We start from the raw sequence: 23,706 nt of genomic DNA on the forward strand, positions 1-23,706 counted from the left end.
CTGTTCCAGCAGTGGCAGTAGGAAATGCCCGTGAGCCCAGCCACTATCGGCTGCCCATTGCCTTTGACTCCTCCACAGGAGGAGTATCAGGACTGTATCTACAGTCACTGAGCTAGGGATGTTGGAGGGTGCGTCCCTACCTTTTCCCTTTCTTGTCTGTTTATGGACTTGTTGTCCGTGAATATGTCTAATCCATTTTTTAAACCCTCTCRGTACTGTCCACCTCCACGACCTCTTGTGGCAGCAGGCTCCCGAAGCATGTTGGGGGGAAGTTCTGTCCTTATATAGCCTTTCTTTTTTTCTTTCTTTTTTCTTCYCCTCCCTCCCCCCAACGGATGTGCTATCAGTTTCAGCCCCTTCTTTCTCGTAATTACAGGATTTAACAAATGACAGCTCTGCCTTGATCATTTGCTGCCTTCCTTGGTTACTGAAGTGTAATGCGTAATCATATGGAAGGTCACTTCAAGTGCCAGTTTTAATTGTTTCAAGAGAGCTGGAGTACCATAGTCTTGAGAATGGCTGTAGTTTACTGAAGATGCTTTGTTTACTGAGGTTTGTTGTTAAGCTTTTCTCCTGTGAAGGAGAAAAGTTGGAGGTCATTAAAGTTTTTGGAAAAAGGTTGAATTGATCTTTATAATGACATATTTTGGGCTAATTATAGTATACTGAGGACATGGCTATAAAATGTTCAATTGTCTAGATGTTAATGTGTATGTAAAATTTAGCTTSTATACTTAAGATTTACTCTGAATAAATTCTGGAATCCAGATAAATATTATGTGGCTTAAGCTAATTTTTGCTTAAAAAGGCAAGTCAGTTTTAGTTTTGTCGTGTTGTCTATGTAGCTATTAATTGATCAATTTAATATAATCACATTTTGTGTATATAAAATTGAATTTATTTTTTTTCCTTTATCAGCTATTTCCTCGAAGGTGTACATGGTTATATGTCATGAATAAYTGTTTGTTATCAATATCTGGTGAGTTACTCTGCTATCTTTGATCAGTAGTGCTAGAAYGCATTTTGTTTTGTATTTGAAGTTTTTGTTTTCTAATTTCTAGGTAAAGCTTCTCAGCTTTATTCCCATAATTTACCAGGACTCTTTGATTATGCAAGGCAAATGCAAAAGTTACCTGTTGCTATTCCAGCACACAAACTCCCTGACAGAATACTTCCCAGGTAAATATACATTAATCAGATATATCAGATCACCTTGATTCCAAGAGTTCAGGAATGAAGCTTTGGGATTCCCAAATAATTTGGAGCTAAGTGGACAGATTGCCATGAATGATTCATGTGGACATTAATCAGAGTGTAGACACCTAAATTTACGTGAATCAAGGTATGAATATACTCTTACTAGAGAGCTAGTTTTYCATAAATTTTACCCTTCTTGTCAGGAAGCCTCTTGTCAGGTACAACTTCKTAGGGCACGTCCTGGTTATATTTGTTGTGAAACAAAATGTAGCATCCGTGTTGTATCGTGATATTTCATTTTGAAAGCTAGGAGCAGTAGAACTGGAACTCAGATTTGACGTTAATTATTGGCAAGTCATTTCTCTCAAGCCTATGTAGAAGKGTGGACTTGAATAAAACAACATTGAGATGTATTGTAACGGACTACTTAACCCCTATGCCTACAATACATTGTGCGTACAGCCTGGCCAAACTTTATTTACTAACAAGGGGCATACAAAATCGCAGAGATTGGGAATGGTGCTGGCTGCCAAACAAGCCTGAGGATCCCGCTCAAGTCTAAGCTGAGGGAGTAGTAATGCTAACGTAGTTTGCAGAGAAACTTTTGATTCTCAAGGAGCATAGTGAATCGCAGAATGCTTTCATATAACAGGCTTTTCGATTAGGAAATTGGATTGTAGCAGACTTGATTCTTTGCTACCTGTGGTTTTATTAACAGCCTATTAACATTTAATTATCAGACTCAGGAAAGGCTTCTTTTCAGTCCTCTGCAAACTTAATGGTGCAACGCTTGCCCAAAATTGTGTTCTGCTTAGAAGCTGAACTCTAGTTATCTAAGAAAAGAGGTAATACAAATTACCTTTGAATTTTTTGAATTRTTGTGTTCTGTGTGTCTGCACCACCTTTCTGTTCCTTTCTCTTCCAAATTAACTCTGTCTTGGTGACTTTGACTTGAGGACCATATCAGCAGTGGCCTGATAACCATAATTATCACAAGGGCCATGTGAGGAAAAGCTTCAGACTACTTTCAGCCTGGAATGACACTTCACCKAAGTTCTAGAGGGCTCAGGAAATTTCCTGTTCAGTCCTGTCACATCCCCAAAAAAATGCAGCGCAACCTGGATGTGCAAGTCTCTCAAAGGCAGAACACACTCATACAGATATTCTAGTTTTCCCCTTGGCTGTAAGGCATCAGAGTAACATTAGCCAGGTAGACTACCAAAAGTATAAGTTAAAATATGCAGGTAGTGTAATAATTTCTTTTTCCTAACAGACTACAAAGCATGTTCTGCAGCAGGATCTGGATACCATATTGCAGCATGAAAAGTGACAATAAACTAAAAAAGTCTTCTGTACAGAAAATGCAAAGCAAAATAGAATTCAAAGTAATCGTGTGAGGTTCAGCATGTTCATCTGCAAAATGCTCTAAGCTTTATTTATGATACTTAGTAGACAAGCATTTAGCAGCAGAAAATAATTCTGTGATAGATCTCCTGTTCAGCCTTTCTTCCTCGAGTGTCCTTGAGCACTTCTTTTCGTGCCTTTCATGACTTCTTCAAGGCCAAGCTCTGTGACCAGTACACAGTCTTCATACTGCTCAATCCTGCCGCTTTATCAGTCACTTCTGGACAACTTGATTTGAAATGCTATGCAATATGTTCCTGGTTCATAACTTTGACTGTAATGCCTGTCTCTATCACTCCGTTTTTTTTGCATCTTTGCCGCAGCATCAGCCCAAACAGTTACTTTTCCTGTTGAGGCTACTCCGTATTGTCTGCTGTCTTTTACTCTGAGGAGAAATACTGATTCCCGCTTCTGACAGATTACACCATCTACCCTGACCTATCTGCTAAATTTTCAAGCAGTTATTTTCRGAATTTCACAGGGGATGTCCCTGCATATAAGAAAAGATCTTACAAAACTGCTTTCCTGTCTTCCTTCACACCTTTTCTTAAAACTCATGCTRTGCTGCTTATGAAAAAAACTTTGCAACACTCAAATTGTTACTTTGTGAAGATTGTGGCCCAGCAAGCTATCSAGTGTGGCATCATATCCCGCACCCTTTGGGTCCTTGTGTCTTGTCTTGAACTGTGATGTCTTTGGGGCAAGAATAGCCTTTGTTTTGTCTGTACGGCATCCAGAACAAGAAGATGCAACAAATTACAGCATTACAAAGGGTAATGATCATGGGAGCCAATAGACTATCCAGGCATGTGTAATAAATGCATGTATTTAAATAGCAAGAGACAGTGGTAAACGATGCTTGAAAGCTAAGTGTCTTTTCTCCATTCATGACCTTTAACTGCATTTRTTTAGGCTATAGGGGGCTGGCAGGGGGATCCCATGTGTGTGCTAGATATGTCATTTTTAGCAGAAGAAATATACAAATAAATTACATTTTTAGTTTTTCTTTCTGAAAAGCAATTTCATTCAATTGTTTTAGTTGATTGACAATCCTGTATTTATATCTTGTAGGAAGTTTGCAGTGTCTACAAAAATTCCTGACACTAAGTGGTGTCAGAAGTGTTGTGTTGGTAAGTAAAGATCTGCAGAATAAATACTAAAAAGCAGTACAAATGGTAKCAATATTAAGACTTCTGAGTCAGTTTCTGGAGGCACAAGAAGAAAAGGCTTTTTTGACATTATTGTGAAAATATGCATCTCCAGGCAGAGAACTCCTTCAGATTAGTTGCTGCATTTAAGCAGTAAAAACTTCCCCATTTCTCTCTTYAAATATGAAGACAATTCTAAGGGCAATCATACAATGCAGAGAAGCAGAACACATGTCAAATTTAAACCTGACTTTAGAAAAWACCTGATTTCCCTAGACAGATTGACTTAAGCAGCAGCAATTGCAGTGTGCTTTCTAGGATGTAAGTTCAAATTATTAATATTAGATAATAAAAGCAAGGAGTATTTTTAATTTGGGGGGGCAATGTTGTTTCTGAAGGCTTTAGAGTGTGTTCAGAGTGCCAACTGCTRAAGAGTTACAGCTGTAGTGTGCTAAAACATGTTTGAAAAAGGAGATAGGAGCAGATAATTTTAAAAAGAGAGAGGGGAAAAAAACCCACAAAAAGCAGGTAGGGTAGCTATGCATGAGCTCTTGTCCCTGGAAATGTTTCACCTGGTGTTCCATAATCAAATGTTTGTTGTGAGGAGTTGTATGATGCAGGAGATTTTCAGAGGCTCAGTGGTGAGTCAGCATCCGTCTGTCATTCATCCTGATGAAAATCTCGCAGCTACTGCTGAAACATCCTTTTAGTTTGTTACCACTTCTCTGTCCAGCTCACCTGTTAAAACTTGACTTTTTGGGGGATACAAATCCTTTCGGGTATGGTAGGGTGTTAACAATATGTACTGTGTACCTCCAGGCCTGGACTTAATTGAGTCATCCAGTCAAGCTGTGAATGTTACTGGACTGGTGAAAGGAGAAATCGCGGCCTCTCATGCCTTCGCAGGGATGGAAGTCGGTTGGGGAGGGGGGGGATCTGAGTAGACAGGAACCCTGGCGTTCTGACATGGAAGTTCATTTCAAAGTCTGTGTGTTCTAAGGTCTCTGCATATGAAATGAGAAACCTGGTAATTTGTTCCTCTGTAGTCTTATGGTTTCTGCACTAACTGGCCTGGTTCTGAACAAGCGTGCCATGGGACTTGCCTAGCTAACGGAGGGGGAGCGTGCTGTTCCTGGCATTCGGAAGTAGCTTAACTTAAGCAGTCTGTAGTGCTTCTTGCATGATAGGCACTAAGTGAGAGTTTGTGATGGCAACGCAGACAGCTGCGAAAGACGGGCCTAAGGGGAGAGGTTAGATCCCCCTGGCCCTTCTATGCTACCCTACTTAAGTGCAGCGTGAGTCTCAACTGCTGGCAGCAGCGTAAGGATCCTGCACCCAGGAAAAAGCTGCAGTGCCATAGAAGGTGGAGAAAGACCAGAACTTCTGGTCTTGTTTCTTCAGCTGACTGGTGTTGATAATTGTATGTTTTGTAGTTTCTGTTGCTGTGTTCAGCCTTACTGAGGGTCACACCAAGAGTTATTTCCTGCATTTTGCAGTTGGCTGGATGTTGAGCAAGGAAACAGACTCATAAAACTAAGCTTTGGTGTGTAAAGTGCCAGTGGCTTGTCCATGGATATCTCTGGGAATAGAATAGCATGAGTATATTTCATTTATGTAGACAGTATTGTGGTAGAGACTCGTTATCTGAATTGCATTGTTAATTCCCTAATGATACATGGTGGTTTTATCGCAATTTAAAAATCAGATCTTTAGGCATAGCTGCACAAAGTGTAAAGTAACACTTGCTCTTCTACAACAGGTATGCTGGCAGTGCTTAAGGAATGAAATCTTGTTGTTACTGTGTGGTCTGTAGATTTAAGGTTGTAAAACTGACTTTAGCATTTCTTGACTGTTCAGTGCTCAACTTTGCAACTTTAGTGCCCTTTCTCCAGTTTTTACTTGAGCTTTGATAAACAGCAGAAGAAAAGCAGTTGAGTGGGAGCTGATGAGGTCACTTTAAAATTGGGTTTCCTGCTGATGTGAACAAGTAGTCATCAGAAATACAAAGCACTCGGATTTCAGACCTGCAATGACAGGGCCTGAAAGGCAGCTAAGCAATTCCTAAATGACAGTGATTGCTCAGTTTCTGCTGGAGAGGAGTCAGCATCTCTTAGAAAAAGCCATTCTTTAACAACTTACTGTGATAATTTGGAGCTGGCTTAGGCAAGCCAACATAGTGGAAGGAGATACTTAAAGTGTGTGCATAGACCAAGCTTGTAGACTTCCTAGAGCGGTAACTCCCATCTACCAATTTGAAAGCCAACACTAAACTTTAGTATAGCTTATTTGGCACGAGCTACTAGGTGTTTATGCCCTGGGGAAGGGCAGCCCCTGTTTCAACATGCACACTGCCACCATAGTGTGGATGTTGACTTTTCAGCAGCCTCCTTTTATACAGGATTAGGGTGGGAATTTTATTTTCCAGAATTGTATGGACTGCTAGTTGAAAATGGTTTAGAAGCTGTATTTGCTCAGTATACTAATGTACTTTATCTCTCCTCTCCTTTTTTCACAGTGAGGAATCCTTACACGGGTCACAAGTACCTTTGTGGAGCACTACAGTCTAGCATTGTTTTGTTAGAATGGGTTGAACCAATGCAAAAATTCATGCTAATCAAGGTAATATTACAATAAGGCAAAATACTCTTCTGCTGGTTATCAATTGTATTTATCTTGTGATTTGTTAAGAATTAGCATTAGCTATTTATTGTGTTAATTCTCTTGCCTTCTGTTAAATTATGTTGAAAATAGCTTTTTAAACATCTGCTATGGGTTGATCAACCTGGGAAGCAATGGCTTAGAGGCCCTATAGCTAGGGAGAGCAGTGTTGAGTATCGCACTCTTATCTGTGGGCAGCCACAAAGAAAGCACATGATTAAAGACAGATCTGTCTATTTTAATCAAATTGGCTTGAATTCAACTTCAACTCAGATGTTCTGCATCTGTCAATTACTGTTATCTGAAGAAGTAAACTTAATGTTACAAAATGTACTGAATAAAACTTACTTTGCTGTTTAAATGTCTAATAGCAACCGAGACTAAACTTTTTACTAGTTTCTCTTCTAACATTTATTTTTGTTTCTTAATGCAGCACATAGATTTTCCTGTACCTTGTCCGCTGAGGTTGTTTGAAATGCTGGTAGTCCCCGAGCAGGAATTCCCTTTAGTTTGTGTTGGTGTCAGTAGAGGGAGAGACTTCAACCAAGTAGTGAAGTTTGAGACTGTCAACCCAAATTCTACCTCCTCATGGTTTACAGAAACAGGTTTGTCTGCCACTTTGATTGCATTCAGAAATGTTCCTTGCTCTTTTATTATAGCCAAAACACCAGAAAGTTACAGTTTCCTCTAAGGAAACTAATGGTCATATCATTAAGCTAAGTTTTCAGTTTAAAGAGAATATCTAGTTGTACTTGTTGCACCTTCACTTTTTTTTTTTTTTTTTTAATGTTTCTACTGTTGCAGTGATTTGAGTTTTTAAGCTTTCAAGTAGAACAGAGGACAGAATTACGGTTCCTTGGCATTACCATAAATCAGGTTGTACATGCCTCTTGTCCACTGAGCTGTTTTGTGCTCTAGCCTGGCACCATGACTTTTATTTATTTAAGAGATTTTAATACAATTTCAATCTGAGCAATTTCTTTCAAAATCATTCTAGATGTGGTTTGACTCTGCTGCAATAAGCCAGTAAGATTAAAAATGCTGTTATCTACTGCTTAGAAAGAGGGAGAGAGAATTTGCATTCTTCTGATGTTTGTGGAATGAGAAAAGAACTAGCTGGAAACTATGCCCCTGTCCATTGCTGGTCTGGGTGCTGTATGAGTGAGGAAGATAGCACCTAAGCAATAGTAGAAACTGTTCTAAGAAGATCTGCAGGATTCCCTTTAAAACTAGCTATGGTAGTGAGAGGACCTCAGTCCTACTTTGCAGGTTTAAAAGCAGTAAATAATTTGGTTATTACCAGACATAGAAAAAATTATATGGAATTCAGTTATTGATCTATGGTGAATTTGTAAGTAGCCCTGTACTGGCATATACATGTGCATGGATCCAGCTAATTGGATACTGTGGAACTCACTAAAAAGTACAGTTTCCACAAGAAAGAGGCCTGTTTTCTTGCTGCTAAAAAGTACTTGCCATATTTTGATACAGTTTAAAGAATAGCTGCGAAAAACGAAGTGATCAGTGGATGGCCGATTAATGCACTTACTACTTCAAAGTTAGTGCATTGTATTTTCAAGCTTACACATATATTTATGTAACTGGGTGACTTCAGTTGTCCCAATAGAAGTAGCACACTAAAGAAAAACTCTTTGAACTATAATGTCCTGTTGTCATTCTTCTTTTGTCTGCATCAGTGTGTAAATACAAGAACAGTAATACCTTCCTGGTTCCCACGTATTTTAACGCGGTTAACTTAACACTGCATTGTGCTTTCCTAAATACTTCTAGTTTATTGAATCATTTGTGTGTTCTCTTGTTGTGTCTATGTTGTCATTTTCTCCTATTTGTTTGATGCCAATTTAAACCCTTGGGTTATATTGGTTTCTTCCTGTCCCCTGCTGGCAGGATGGAGATGGAGCAAGCAAACAAAATTTCAGTGGTTTTGAATGAGGAAAGTGTGTACCATGCGGTTACAAATAGTTTCCATCAAATAGTTGTTTTCTTTGACTCAATATTTGTAGATGTCTGATAAAGACATTAAAAAAAAACATTATTTAAATTAGCAGGCCCAGACTTTATGCAAGGCCTTACTTTCTTCCATTCCTCTTCCTCTCTTGTTAGCTTCAGCCAATGCAGTTCATGCTGCTGCATATCATAATGTGGTTGCATAGATGTATATACTCCAATCCTTCTCTTGCATATAGCCACGATAAAAGCATGCACCTTTAGTTAAAGTCATGCATTAGAGATTGGTTATGATCATGAATATATACTTTCCAAGACACCAAACACCAAAAAGAGATGGAAGGATATTCTCAGGGAACACATTTCTGCCATCTGGGGAGTTTTTTGTTTTGTTTTTGTTGTTGTTGTTGTTGTTGTTTTAATTCTCAACAGGACTGTGGATGTCATTATTTAACTGAGAGCTGCTTTTGTATTTTAGGTAACATGCCCTAATTTCTCATCTCTAACATATTTAATGAGTTTCACTCTTTTACGTATGAAAAAAATGTCTGCAGTATCACTGGCATCATGCCAAATTAGTAAGAGCTGCTTTTTGTGTAACTTCAATGCTAACAAACAGACCACAACCACACTTCTCTTTTGAGTTGACATGTCCACTGATCACTTGTGGGTCAGATTCCCCCTGTTTTCTGTGATGGAGACTGCTGCAGCTGTAACACAGAAGAAAGAAAAGGTAACCTTTCTTTTTAAGAGTTTGGAGGAGGAAAAATATTCTCCTATATTGTAAAATCTGGGAATGGAAAATCTGAAAATAGCAGCAAGGATTGAGTAATAATATAAAAATTCCTTAGCAAGATCTAGAAGTAATGGCAGAACAAAAATGGAATGAAACAGCATTCAGGTTCCGTATGGAGAGTCTCAGATGCATGCATTTTTTTGCAACAGCAATATTAAGAGACCAAGAGATAATAAAAGGACAGCAATGTACACGTGAGTTTGCTTTTGTGACATGGCTCAGAAAAGGCTGGATTAAGTCCATACTTTAATATTACAGCTTCAGTTTTCCCGTCACAGTCAACATGTTGGATAAGTGGACATGCCTTTCTAAGAGAAGAGAAATGTCACTGGTAAGATGATAATTTTCAGTAGATAAAAACACACTAACCCATTAATTTGTCTCAAACTCTAGAACATCCATTTCAAATTTCATGGTAATTTATGTTATAAACTAACACTGTCATTTTTTTTATAGACACTACAGAGACAAGTGTTGTACATGTAACACAGCTGGAGAGAGATACAATTTTGGTGTGTTTGGATTGTAAGTTTTAGAACCAACTAAATATGTACATATGCATGTATATGCATACAGTCTGTCTTCAAATTAGGCCATATGCTGAAGATTAATTGTTGGCTGATGCATCCTGTTTATTGTCTAGGCTGCATAAAAATAGTGAACCTACAAGGCAGATTAAAATCCAGCCGAAAACTGTCATCGGAGCTCACGTTTGATTTTCAAATTGAATCGATAGGTAAGTTGGATTTCAGTCTTAGTATTGACCATCCTGATCCACTTACTTGCTGTTACAGTACAGAATTAAAGATGCTAACTGTCAGGTCTTTGACATGTGAAGCACATTAACTCATGCATTTCACTTGTGCCAGAAGACTCGGTGGCTCAGGCTCAGTTCAGTGCACAGTACAATGTGCTCCCCCAAGAGCAAATAGAGCGGTAGCCTTGGAGTTTTACCTGGTTAAGCTGAGCAGACAGGAGACATGGACTCTCTAACAGAGACATTTGGGCTCTAAAGGAAAACTTAACGCAACTTGCTCAAGGTCTGTGAATCTCTCGTGGCTGATTCATTCCGCACGTGTGTTCACACAGTCCATTTCTAAAAAGCAGCTCATACACCAAACTACCACATTATGTTGCACTTCATGTAAAAAGAGGCTAGTTGCTTTCTTGGAAAGAATCAAAATTAATTAGATTTGTGAAACAGAAAGACAGCATACATTCATTTTGGTATTTTTTGCAGTTCTAGAGATGGGAGTGGGTAGAAAGTTAGATTGCAGGGAGAGCTGAAGGCATTTCCAGTCCCAGACTGTTTCTAGAGTGGTTGAGAAGAGGAATCCAAGGGTAGGAGGTGATTAGAGGAAGGAATTGCATGAAGGAAATAGTTTGGAGCTACAAGGGGAAGAGAAGGATAAGGAAGGATATGTGCACAATGGAGAGTAGCACCAGAATGAGAGGAACAGTGGGAACAAAAATAATAGGGAGGTGGAGAGAATTCTGCTCTCCCTGAGGAGGAGCTTTGGGCACTTCAAACATCATCTCCCACAGAGAATAAGACAGGAAAAAAGACTGTCATGGAAAACATTGGTTAGGAATGGGGGAAGGAAGGAGTGTACTTGAATCTGCTTATTGTGGGAACTCTGCACGTGCTGCAGTCCTCTCTCACCTCGTCATAAATGAGGTACCAGAGTCCTGCTCTGGCCTGGCAGCATCTCTGAGGAGCTCTGCTCCATTTCCTGCATCCCTGCCCTGATTGAGAGAGGTAGGAGGCTGGAAGGAGACAGGACAAACTCCTCCTGGTGACCTGCATACTTGTGGTCTCCAAGGAGGCCCTAGATCCATTTCTTTTTACAGGATTAAAATGCAGGTTTGCCTGTCACATGGTTCTGTTCAGGTAACAAAGAAAGGGCTACGGAGAGCAGATCTCCATAAAACTTCCTACTGCTGTTTCATAAGGACTCTATTAGCCCATAGTTGTTTGTAAAGTGAAATATCAGTGCAGGATCCCTGTAACTTTTCTGCTAAAATTCAATTAACACTTTATGCTAATGTTAAAATAGGGAGGAGGTTCCTGTTTCTAGGAGAAAAAAAAAATCCTTTCCTCGAAAGAGAGGTTCTAATTGTCTGTAATTACTTGTAAACCTTACTCTTAAATATATATATATATTTATAGATTTATATATATATATATATATATATACATACACACACACATACATACACACAAACACAGAACTACTATAGAGGCAGATCCAGTGATTCTTCCAAGACACTTTTCAGTCTGCACAAACTTCAAAATTGCAGTGATATGCTTTTCACCTTAAAAGAATGAACTGACATTATGTCTGATTCCAGTCTTCTTTTTCTGCCAGTCTGTCTACAAGACAGTGTGTTAGCCTTCTGGAAACACGGAATGCAGGGAAGGAGTTTTAGATCTAATGAGGTGAGTGCTGCAGTTTTTGCTTCAAATTCCAGTATTTATATTATAACCCAAGCTTAGGACAAATAGATAATGCTGTGATCTGAAAAAGAATAAAACATTTCAGTAACATCCTAGGTTAGACCTAGAAACTGGAGTCTCATTTTAAGCATGTTTCATAAACTACAAATGAATTAGACCTGATGATGATGAAAAGATGAAAGTGTAAATGTTGGATTTTCTTTTTTTTTAGAACAAAGATCCCTTTATTTCCTCCCTGGTGGAAAACAGCATAAAGTAGCTGAGTTGGACCCACCGACACATTGTTGGACACTGTCCTTCTGACTTGGTGGGATATGATGTTGCATAGGTGTTGGGAGGCAGTGGAGGATSCAGTCAATCCAAAGAAATTGGCTAAAGCCAAGATTTTTTTTTTTCTGCTAAATTGGCACATGATTGAAATAAGTGTTGGTCCTCCCTTGCATTCTCTTGAAGAAAGCTGCATGAYGTAATCGGCAATAGTGGTGAATGGCGCCTCTGCAGTTGGGAAAAGCAGAGCTGGTATATGTTGCAAGGCTACAGCTGAGATGAAGCTGTACTGGGAACCCCTTCCAGGTCTAACATACAGAGCGGAAAGCAGCAGCAGAATTGGTGCAATAGAAAGTAACCATGGCTAAGTCTTAGTTATATTAATGTTCATTTTAAATTGCTTCAAAGACCAGCTTTTTGTCACAGTGCCAAATGGTGGCTGTCCATTGTTCTTGGTCTCTTCCATAATCATGTTGCTTATGTCATTTAAAGATTTTAGCGTCCAACTTCCACAAGATTTTGCATTCTCAAGAGAACAGTGTCAGACTGACCTAAAGATTGTTCTTTATAAAAATTCTGTGTAGTCCTGTTTTTCAGCCAGTTACACATGAGTTTTAAACATAGTTAAACTGTTATAAGTACCTTTCTTATACCTTTTTTTCTGTTGCAAACCTATGTGTTGGTGGAAGCACTGTGTTTTGTAAATATTCTTTGATAACCAAATCAAGAGATTCATTAAAATCCAAAAACTTTACCAAATATTTCATCAGTGTCACATCAGCTGGAGAGAGAGAGTTCATTATGGTTAGCAGTATTTTAATGTACCCATACACTCACACCATGCCAAGTTTAGATATTCCACATTACTACACAATTACATTTGTTTACATGAAGCCACAGCAGACCTAATCTGTGCTAACAATAAGCCTGCTTTGTGGGAAGCTGGACTAGAGACTAAAGTCGGACTACTCTTTATTTCTAAGTTTACAAATGCTTTTTGTGGCATCTGTGTATATTTGATCACCGRACACGATTGTCCTTCTCCCAAGAATGTTTACCATAATGGTAAACTGCAATACCCCTGCTCTTAGCACAGACCGTGAGGAGGAGGTGATAACTCTCGGCATTTCTCCAACTCCGAAAACGCTGCTAGCAGCATTCTTCAAGGCTCAGTGTATTACTCCACCCATTGGCATTCAGTATCTCTGATCCAGTTGTGAGAGGATGTGCCCCAGGGTGCTGCAGCGCAAGTGGATACTTTATATTGTTTATGTAAGCATAAGGAACACTGTCTTCTTGCTTTGTTATTGTCAAGCCAACACCTAAATGAAGAACAGAAGGCAAGACCAAAATGTCAGAAAGAAAGCCAACCCAAACGTTTTTTCTGTAGAATATCTCTAGGGTAAGCTCTCAGGCCTTGTTAAAATCCTTACCTCTCCTGGTTGCCACAACTATTAAGAAGAAAATAAACACATTTTCATCTGCAAGTGTGAAAGGCCTGCAATACTGGACTCAATCTTGGCCRTATTTGTTACTTTGTGGGGATTTTTTACTGTGTAAAACCTAACTAACCTAACTTTCCAGCACTTCCGTCTTTGAACATGTTTTTAGCTCGAATTCTCTATTCTAATATTGGTAAATCTAATTGGGGATGATTTCAGCTGTTTATGAAGTTACTTCACCTTTTCTTTCCACAACTGTGACCTTCTACAGTAGCTTGATTCCATAAGAAGACTGAAACAGCAGGGAACTGTGTGAATTCTGAGACAAAACTCTCAGAATTTGTACAGACTGAGCCCCAAAGCACAGAAGTGTGGAAGTTCATTGTTGTGAACTAAAAYTTTTCCTTGAAGTCCTTTGTGCCAAAAGTGAATTCTCTTAAGTCAGCTAAACTGCTAGGAACTGGAAAGGAGAGAAGAGTCACTTCTGTTCTCAAAAATGTGAAGAGTGGCTGTGTAGAAAGGGGGCTTTGTAAACAGTGCTGCCTGCTGACATGGTGACTTGATATCCTTTGGAGTATGTACTGGGCTTTGACTAACTTGCTACTTTCTTTGATGTTTTGGCATTCACTTAATCATAAAGCTGTATCACAGTGTAGTACAGGTCACTTGCAGTAAACAAAGCCCTATTACACTATTTCTTTTTATAGTGGGCATAAGTGCCACAAATTAGATTATATTTCTCTGTTAAGCATTTCAGAATATGAACTTTCTGCAATATTATAATGATTCAGCATTTAAATGAAATGCATAGGTATTTTATGTGCACTTTACCTGACTGTTTTGGATATCTACTGTACAGTGAGACAAGTTGCACCCCACAGGTACCTGTTTCACTCATGTCTGATTTGCACCAGTAGCTCAAATGCTGTGGTATTACAGTGCTGAGCCCTGCTGTCATGTTTGCAATTGCTACCAGAGAAATTCACATAATGTCGCAGGAGTTACAGAAAACTTTGTTAGTCCTTATTTAAGAGTGACAGTTACCTAAAATCCTCTAGCTGACTTAAATCAGCAGTGAATCCATAACATCCATCATAGTCAAGTCTTTTCTCTAAGTTGATTAAAAAATGCATTTCACACATAAATACCTGTCTTATTTTTATTGTCTAGATCACACAAGAAATTTCTGATAATACAAGGATATTCAGGCTTCTGGGATCTGACAGGTATGAACAGAACCGAACTTAGAATGTTAAAATAGAAGAATACTTTGTTATCTTCTACTCCTAMCCTTTAAAAGTATTTCTGCTTGTTTCCTGTGATCCCTTTTGTAGCCATCTTACTCATTCCTTTTGCGTGCATGCATGTCTTTCAACCCTTTACGTTTACTACTTTTTCTTCTAAAAGAATACAAATACTGCTTGTGGGCTTCTAGAAGGTAGTAAGCCCATATTTGGCTGCAGTCACAAGTCTCCGGGAATGTCGTCTTTTTTGCACTGAAGTTCTTCCATTCAACTTGGTAAAATCTTCACTTTTCAGATGCTCTGCTGCAGCAACCTGTCATGATCTACCTCTTGAGACAAATGCAGAAAATACATAAAAATCTAAATATCTCKCTTCTTTCCCTAGAAAGGAGCTCTAACTGTTGTCCTCCCAACACGACAGCTCACGTGTTCGAGAGCCCTTCATAATCCCCAGTGTAGCTGTTCTTCAGTGTCTGCCTCACAGGACTTTAACACTATGCTTCTGTCCGGCTCATCAGATATCAGTTTGCCTAGTCAGTAACTGCTATTTTAGGAGCCTCACTGACTTCCTCAACTTTCTCTGCCCTGCTGTCGAACTCTGTGCTTCTCTAACAGTCATGAAAACAGAYGATCTGTCTTCTGGGGAGTGCATGCTGACGTGACAATACAGCAATGTATTCATACGCAGTGTAAAGATAGACCCATTTTTCTGCTGAGAATTGCCTCCCTCTTACTCCACTTAGAGGGATCCTCACCTTCATGTGGCCTCTCAGAACACTGAGAAGCTTCACATCAACCAAAGGCTTTCCCCTTATCCGCTTGTCCAAGCTTGATGTGCAGCCTTGTAGTTGCCCATAATAGCACCATGGCTTTACCACTGTTTTGCTGGCCAGAGGTTGAGGGTTCTGCCTTACGTGCAATACCTGATAACTTTTAGGTAACAGGCAACTAAGTACAAAACTAAATGCATGTAATGTACTGCAAATGTAACTAAATACATTCATCGCTGACTTCTCTGCCAGTGAGGTGTGCATGGAGCACAGCTTTATTATGCCGTTTCTCTTAGTTGTTGAGAAAGAGTGCAGCTCAATTTAAAGACAAGTCTGACTCCAGAATGGAATGTGACTGCAGATGATTGTATTGGAAAAAATAGCTTCTTCCCTAATTATTGGTCCATCTGTTTCCAGCTGATGAAACTGTTCTCCCAAATCTGAGCCAATGTTAAAAGATTTTGCACTGCAGTATTATAGTAATTGCAACTTCTTTAGACATCATTTTGCTTGCAGGACTGTCAGGCTTCATACTTTAACTTTGAAACCTTCCCCAGTAACACATCACTTCCTAGTCGGTTTATAGGAACTGAGGCTCTGAGAAGCCTCAATGTAGTGTAGATCCAGCTAACCCACTTTCTTGTCTCCAATWCTGGCTAAAAGTTGGTGCCAAGAAAAAAGTATGAGAGGAGACTATGCATATAGTGATCCTTCCCTTGGAGACTGTCTCAGCCTACAAGACTTTGTGTCTCTGTTTTTGGAGAGAGTTTCTGTGGATTTAGCAATCCATCCTGGCATATGCGGGCTAAGGGAGAAACTTGCAGAAGAGTCAGCTTTGGGGGTCTGTCATGTCCAATGGCCAAAGACAAGTGAAGTGACCAGCTCTCCCTTACGTTAATATGCTTGCCTTCAGTGAGTGTTCAGGGTGACCGCAATGATCCTTTATATGCTTCTTCTGAGAGTGGTCTAAATGTAGTTCTTTGTGTGCAGTGCTGAGAGTGCTGTGATATACAGGGAGAGGTCTTACACACACCAGCTTATCTTTCTGAGTGGGCCAGTGTGCCCTGCACAGGTCTTGTACAACATGGCAGGCACAGTTCCCCTCTCACAATATCTGGCAGCAGGACAAAACACAAGCTGCCTCTAATTCAGGGCTGCCATTTCAGCTGCAAAATAAGCCTCTGTCAGCAAAACTTCCTGTACCTCTTAACAGGCACGTCATCTGAGAGAGAGGAGAGAGGATAACTTTTTCTCCTTTTTCAGTAAAGGGCTAATGCATTCCAGGACCAGCATCTGATTAGCAGGTTAGCTTTGCAAAGCTCCAGGGAAGCACAAGCCCAAGCAGTAGCCTGTGATAGATCCAGACCCTTCTCAGCACCTGCTGAAAGGCGTGGACAGGAGACAACAGGCATAAGTAGCAGCAAGGGAAGTTCCAGCTGGATAAAAGGGGGGGGGGGAAATATCACCATGAAGATGGTCAAACACTGGACTAGTAGCCCAGAGAGGCTGCAGAGATTCTTGGAGATACCCTGTCCATGCCTGGACAAGCCCCTGAGATGGCTTTGAAATTGGCCCTGCTTTGAGCAGAGGTTAGACTAGAGGTCGCCAGGGAAAGAGAAACGACTGTGGTCAGATGGACAAATAGGAAGAATATCTACAGCTATATCCAGGGATGCATTTAAATGAAGTATTACTTGACTTACTGTGGTGGGTTTGTTTGTTTTGTTTTGTTTTCTCCCTAGGGTCGTGGTGCTGGAGAGTAGGCCAACAGATAACCCAACAGCCAATAGCAACTTATATATCCTGGCAGGGCATGAGAACAGTTACTGAGAACGGTGCATGGCAACTCACCATGACAAGATAACACTCCTGCTGCAGCATTCGTGGCAGGCTGAAAATGCACAACAGCTGCAGTAACCTGACTTCAGTTATTTTATAATTTATTGTGGCATGAGAGGAAGAAGAGAATTGTTTGTGGTATGGACACATTAGCATTAAGATACCACAGAAGTGCTTAATTTACTATTATGTAATCTTTGTACATACGCAGTATTTTTCAGTGAAACTTCTTGCTGAAGACCTACACTGACCTTATGTAGATAGTGGTCCTCCTGTTAAGTACAAGTGTCTCACCTGTACAGATGTAAAAGTCACTGAAAAAAAAATGAAATCGGGGTACTATTTTAAGGACTTCTCGTGTGTTTATTATAAAGTGAGATGCTAGCAACAAATATAGTACATTTAACAACACTATTGTATTTTATTATATGTAATTTACTAATACAAATAAATCTTAACTTTTAGAAATTGTAACCAAGGCTGTAATCAGATTACAATCTTGTTTTTAATTTTGATGCAACACACTGGTGTTCATGTTTGCACAACGTATTGAGATGTGATGTATTTAGTCACAAAGGTAAGCTGTGACTTTGTGGATATGACTTGGGCTTCAGAGTTCCTTTTTTCAGTTTACTTGGGTAATTTTTCTTTGTGAAACAAACCAGTTAAACACCTGCATTTTTATATTTAATTAAAACTCTATTATTATTTCTCTATGCTTGAAAACAATACTTCCTGGATGGGTGTCAGTCCCAGAATAGTGGTACATTGCTGTAACACTGMAATAGGTGTTTGAATTACTAGTGTATACAGTGGTTAAAAATTAGTATTACTGTTTGTCTTACTAAATAGCTTCATATCACAATGAAAAGTAGCAACATTCCACATTGTGGAAATGGCTCAAAGATTTTGTCATTTTGACTTTTTTTGGCCTTAACCATTTTCACACTTTTCTTGATTTAGGGTGTTAACACATGGCCAAAATAATTTAGTTACTACCTCATTCAAACAATACAATGGTTACTACGCATCACAGGAACTTAGTTTTGATCAGAAGTATTTTTGATTGCTATTTTCCAATGGAGTATGTAAATGCCAAGTTTTAGCAAAATGCACACATTTGACTCCTTTTTTGTATATGTTCTTTATATTTTATTGCGATAATATACACTAAAACTAAATTTAAAGTGATTTATGGCCTGCATTATTGTTGTGATTGGTAATGCTTTGGAATATGTTCCCTAATGTATATAATGTAAAATAAACTTTTTTTAACACCTTGTTGTACAAGTAGATTACCACCTGCACTGATTTCCACATCAGACTAACGTGTGCTGATGGAACATACCAAGTTTTGAATTCTCCTATTAAATGTTCATGTGCCAAACAGAGAAGCTGGGTGTTCTGAATGTATGAATGGCCAGACTGGGGCACAACTGAATTTTGTCTTGTACTAGCATTTGAGAGTAGGTATTACTACCCTTTTGGCCTTTAAGSACCAGACCTATACACTTTAGAATTTGTCTTCTCCAATTTCAGCTTACTTGTTCTAATCCTTGCTGAGTCTTGTCCCCTCCCTCCCTTGCCTAGTTTTTCCAAGTTCACTGGCTGCAAAAAATTATTTTCCCTGCTCCCCTCAGCAGGGCTTTTTCTACCTCCAGGACAGGCATGTCGCCTCTGCTGGCTCCATCTCCTCTGTTCCCTTGTACTGAACCTCAGAGCAGCCCCAGGGGAGAGATGGTGACACAAGCCCCACTGCTGAGAAGCTGAATTCTCAGAAAAGGCAAGAACTTCTGTGCATTTCACAGCACGTTTGTGCTGCTGCTGCCCGAGGGGGAATTCCGTCTCTCCTTTCGCAGGCTCTTCCTCACTTAAACACACAAAAAGCTGAATTTTAACCAAAACACCCCTAAAACACAATATAGTTGATGTGCAAATGAGAGCTCCCTGAACATACTTCCTCCTCTTGGGTTTCTGCAGCASCTGTGGCCAGTAGTCTTGCTGTTTTGGGGCTTTGGGGCCATTGCTGAATTTCAGGTAACGAGCTCAGAGGCATTTTTTTATTTTGGCTGAGCATTTTTTGGTTTGTGGATGCAATCTGGAATGCAGCTGGAAAAGCTGGCCAGATGAAAAAAAGAGGATAGGGCAATGGCATGTGACAGGAGGGGAAGAGGAACCATTGTGCTAGGAGTCCCATCTATTGGTGAAGATGGTTTGCCTTCCACATGCTGCTCTCCTGTCTCAAAGACGAAKAAGCAAAGGTTTTTCCTTTCAAATCCATGAAGAAGTCATGGAAGTGGGGAGCCAGTCTGCAGACTAGGCTTTCTCCTCACTTAAGGACTCCAAAGGATGCCAGGGCTCCTGCTTTTTGATGAATTGTCCTGTTGCAGAATTTGGGGGTCTTTGCTGCAAGACTGCTTCTCTGGCCTCCTGAGCTGCTTAGTTCCTGGTCTAGCAGCTGCCTGGATGTCTGGTAGAGCAAGAGGTCTCCTCTGCTTGGCCTGCAGCTGCCCTGAAGCAACAATTTCCTAGAGCCACACTTAGCAGCAGTTTCCAAAACCAGCCCTCCTGATGTAAGACAGTGCAGCTGAGTGAAAAGAGCAGATTCATAGCCAGGGAACTGAATTACAGGCGAGCCTGCAGCTAGTCAAAGCAGCTACTCTAACAGCCTGCATGGGTTCTGCTTTTCTCAGTCTTCACAGCCCTGTCTGCTCTGGCTGCTTTCGCTCCTAGCTGCTCACATGCGGAAGTGTGTTGTGATGTGGCCAAGCAATAGGATATTCACCAACCAGGTAGCAAAGTTTCGATCAGTGCAGGGGCCAAACTTTGGTCCCAGACTGAGCTTTCTTAGTTATATTCCGATCCTTTGCAGAGATGGTCCTGGTAGCATGGAGGACAGGGGAGTGAGTGCTGAATTTATCCTGTTCTTGTGCATCTCTACGGAGCCTGGCTCTGCGTGCCCCTGTCAGAGAGGCTCAGATTCAGGTTTTGCATGCCACTGCCATCAGTTGAAAGCAAGAGCTTTGCAAGGTGACACACTTGCTGCTACGTACCTGTTCCTTACAGCTTTGTAACCATGACCCTGCAATCAGACTGCATGTGCCCTGGGCTGGGGAGATGAGGCAGTCTCTGGGCAGCAGTTGGGACGGATGYATCCCCCAGGTGCTGAGCATAAGCATAGTGACTTTCTTACCTTGCCACAGGCTTCAGTTTTAGCAATGCCCAGCTAGGTTTTAAAGGGCTCTACATAAAAGGATCGAAAACAAGCTGATAAAACCAGGGAACGCATCCAAACCTCTCACCTCCCTTCAAGGAAACAGTCCAAGTTGATCTAAAACATGGGTTATACAGAGCCATGTTCCAGGCCTGTATTGAGGGGTGCAGAGGGAGCTGTGGGGGGATGCATGTCTGGGGAGGGGGACGTGGACCCTAGTAGACTCTCCAGCCCCCATTATGGACAGTAATGCTGGAGAGAGGGAAGTTTGCTTGTTTCCCAGCGTAATCCTCTGCATCCTTCTCTCCTTCCTCCTTGGGAAACACCTCCTTGGGTGCAGATGTTTCCCCTGGAGCTAATTTAAATCCAACATCATTCAGGTCCCCCCCTTCCTTTGCTCTGGCAWCCGACTGGCAGCTACTCCCAGTGGCTTCCTGCAGTGCAAATAAAAGTGTACATCTTCAGCCCCTGTCAGGCCATTCTGGTGGCTCCCCCCCCCCACCGCCCTGTTCCCCACAGGCAGCTGCCCAGTCTGGAGGTGTGCTGTCACTATTTGTAAGCCCTAGCCACTCTTCCAGCCCTCAGAGGCGGGTGTATGGCAAAGGACTGCTGTGCCCCTCCAGCTTGTCCTCTTCTCCCTTCAGCAACAGCCCTGGGGATCCCCATCCTGCCCACACACATTGTACACCACAGACAGCCCTGCAAGCCACCACCATACCAGCTGCGACCTTTCACTTCTGCTCCTTCTGACAGCAATGGCGATCAGCACCGTCTTCGCCTCTCTTGGCTTCAAGGTAGGTCATCCCGCTGCCAGGCTCCCTGCACCTCCCCTTGCTACCAAGCTTTCTTCTTCCCCTTGTGCTTTGACCCCTGTCATTAAGTCCCTCAGCAGCCCCTGGCTTTTAACTCCATGCRCTTTCCTGCAATAGCTTGCTCCATAGCAAACACCGAGAAGGCTGCAATCCTCCCTCTGGATCCCTAGGCACCCTGCCTCTGGTGATGCACATGCTCATACCAAGTAACTGACAGCACCTGTGCCCGATTGCACTTTGGCTGCTTCTGCTGTCCTCCGTGGATGTTGGGGCACAAGAGATCTGGGATTGCAGCTGGTGAGCAAACAACATCCTATTGCTCTCAGTCACATTCAGTGGCTAGGTGGGATTTTTCCCATCCTGCCTTAGCTGCTGGTTTAATTTTGCCATGTTCTGTGAAGCACCAGCTCCCCAAACAGTCCCAGCAATAGTTGCAGCTTGTTAAGTTGCTTAGTAAGTGAAACCACACCCTCTCATGCAGCACACGCAGTGTGTCTGTGATCAGGTAGAGAACGAGCGGCAAGTGAGGAACCTGGACTGCCCTGTCCACTGACAAACCCAGGGGCCCCCAAGCATGGATGGCACATGATGCATACTGGATGGGCCCGGGCACAGGCGAGACCACAGCCCCGCTGTGTCAGAAGGGAAACCTTTTTCTAAAAAGCCAAATAAGCAACCCTAGGCTTTCACCAACAGCCCAGATCATGACCATTTAGGCAATACTCTGCATTCAGATGGAAGACAGACTTCCATCCTGTCCAGGCCCTTAGTGTCTTTTGAAAAGGATTTTAAATAAAGCAGGCATTAAGGCATTGAAATCCAGAAGCAAGAAGGCTAAATACAGGGGGGCTGGGTGCTGACAGCTATGGAGTGTCCCATKGCCTTACCAAACATTTGAACGAACTGTGAACACAGAACCTGAAATGGTACATTACCTGATRCTCTTTTGTGTGAAGAGGTACTGTAGGTCATTTACTGGTATTCAGGAGTCTCAGATCACAATCCTGGCCACAGGCTTCAGTTTTAGCAATGCCCAGCTAGGTTTTAAAGGGCTCTACATAAAAGGATCGAAAATAAGCTGATAAAACCAGGGAATGCATCCAAACCTCTCACCTCCTGATCACTGCCTGATCCTCATTTCCAAGTAGAGGGGCTGGAAAGCAGAACACTGGTGCAGTTTTACACCCTGTGTTATGCACATTCAGGAACTCCTGAAGTATTATGCTTCAGGATTTAAGCTCTGACAGACTGATTTTTTCACCATAAGGAATAAGTACAACATCTTCCCAGTCTATCACATGCTGAGACTGAGCGTTCCTGAATCTGCAGGCAGCCTGGCAGGCTGAAATAATAGCTCTGAGATGTGAAATTTCCCTCCTTTCATCCCTGTTCCAGCATGTTCAAAGCAGAAGTCTGACTCCTTCAGACATGAAGTATCTGTGAGGAGGAAAAATGCCAGAGGCAGGGCTGAGGGGTGAAGACTGCTCTTTCTGAGAGTCTAGATATCTTATCTACTGAAGTACTGCTTAGCTCCTCAAGAACGTCTCCTGTCCCCAGAGTGTTTCACAAACATTAATTAGCCAAGCCTCCCAACATGCATGCCATTCCTGACAGATGTTTGTCTAACCAGTCCTTGAGAAGAAGGGAGTCTCTCCAGAGCAATCTGTGCGGGTACTTCACCCTCCTCCCAGCTTGAAAGCTGGTCCTACACCTTCCTTTCAGCGATCAGCACAGGTTTTCATACATCTGTCTTATCCCTCCCACTCTCTGTGCTCTGTAACAGCAGCTCACTATTGCCTCTTCTGGCGCCTTGGGCTCTCCCTGGCCCTTGCACCTTGCAGAATGGCGCAAAAACTTCTCCTTTCCAGCATCATCCATCCCTCCCTCCCTCCCTCCCTCCCGCCTATCAGACCCCACAGACTACTGCAGACTTTGTGGTGCTTAAACCACTGCACTTTAGCTGCATTCTGGCTTTGCTTTCCCCGATATTTTTCTTTACTCCCTCCCCCAAGAACCAGACTAACTTTTCACACTTAAGGCTGTTCTTGCGCTGCTTTAACGGGGTGTTTATTTACCTCTGACCTCCATCCGCATGGGAGATGATTGTACCGGACAAGCCGCCGAAGGCCCTGGGGGAGGTGTGACCCAGCCCCACGGGCTCCAGCCCGGCACAGGCAGTCGGTTACGAYAACGGCCGACGCTCGTCTCCAGGAGCTCGAGGTCCGCCAGGCAAAGACGGTTTGTGGGGAGACGGGCAMGGTCTGTCAGGAGCAAAGCCTCGGGGACGCTGACAGTGCTCCCCGCAAGGAGTCGCACGCCGGGCGAGCGGCTGGGGGGGGGAAGGCGAACACCCCTCCGTCCCCTCTCCGTCACCCCCTTCCCTCCTCGCGCGCCCAGCGCCGCGTCAAGCTGGGGCAGCGCCGCAGGTGCGAGCGAGCGGCCCGCCCCGCACTCGAGCCCGAAACGCCGCCGCGCGACCTGTGCGGCCG

At 42.0% G+C, this 23,706-nt stretch overlaps 1 protein-coding gene and 1 long non-coding RNA gene across 2 annotated transcripts in view; one reads left to right on the forward strand and one right to left on the reverse strand.

Moving 5' to 3' along the window:
- Positions 1-18,468, forward strand: part of MAP4K3 (mitogen-activated protein kinase kinase kinase kinase 3) — a 72,994-nt gene extending 54,526 nt beyond the window's left edge. The window contains exons 23-32 of the mRNA XM_085311318.1: positions 919-979; positions 1,062-1,179; positions 3,673-3,731; positions 6,265-6,368; positions 6,841-7,012; positions 9,628-9,696; positions 9,815-9,907; positions 11,541-11,611; positions 14,509-14,564; positions 17,095-18,468. Of these exons, the coding sequence (XP_085167444.1) occupies positions 919-979; positions 1,062-1,179; positions 3,673-3,731; positions 6,265-6,368; positions 6,841-7,012; positions 9,628-9,696; positions 9,815-9,907; positions 11,541-11,611; positions 14,509-14,564; positions 17,095-17,182 (891 nt within the window). The 3' untranslated portion in view covers positions 17,183-18,468. The remainder of the gene's footprint in view (positions 1-918; positions 980-1,061; positions 1,180-3,672; positions 3,732-6,264; positions 6,369-6,840; positions 7,013-9,627; positions 9,697-9,814; positions 9,908-11,540; positions 11,612-14,508; positions 14,565-17,094) is intronic.
- On the reverse strand, positions 12,696-23,700 carry LOC146601118 (uncharacterized). Its single transcript, XR_014896620.1, has 3 exons — positions 23,293-23,700; positions 22,153-22,271; positions 12,696-13,218 (listed from the first exon to the last, which is right to left on the reverse strand). It is a non-coding gene; the product is annotated as an uncharacterized LOC146601118 (long non-coding RNA).
- Between the last annotated feature and the right edge of the window lie 6 nt (positions 23,701-23,706).

This window comes from Rhea americana, unplaced genomic scaffold (assembly GCF_003343005.1).
Source record: "Rhea americana isolate MKP2758 unplaced genomic scaffold, rheAme1 scaffold_109, whole genome shotgun sequence".
NCBI lineage: Eukaryota > Metazoa > Chordata > Aves > Rheiformes > Rheidae > Rhea > Rhea americana.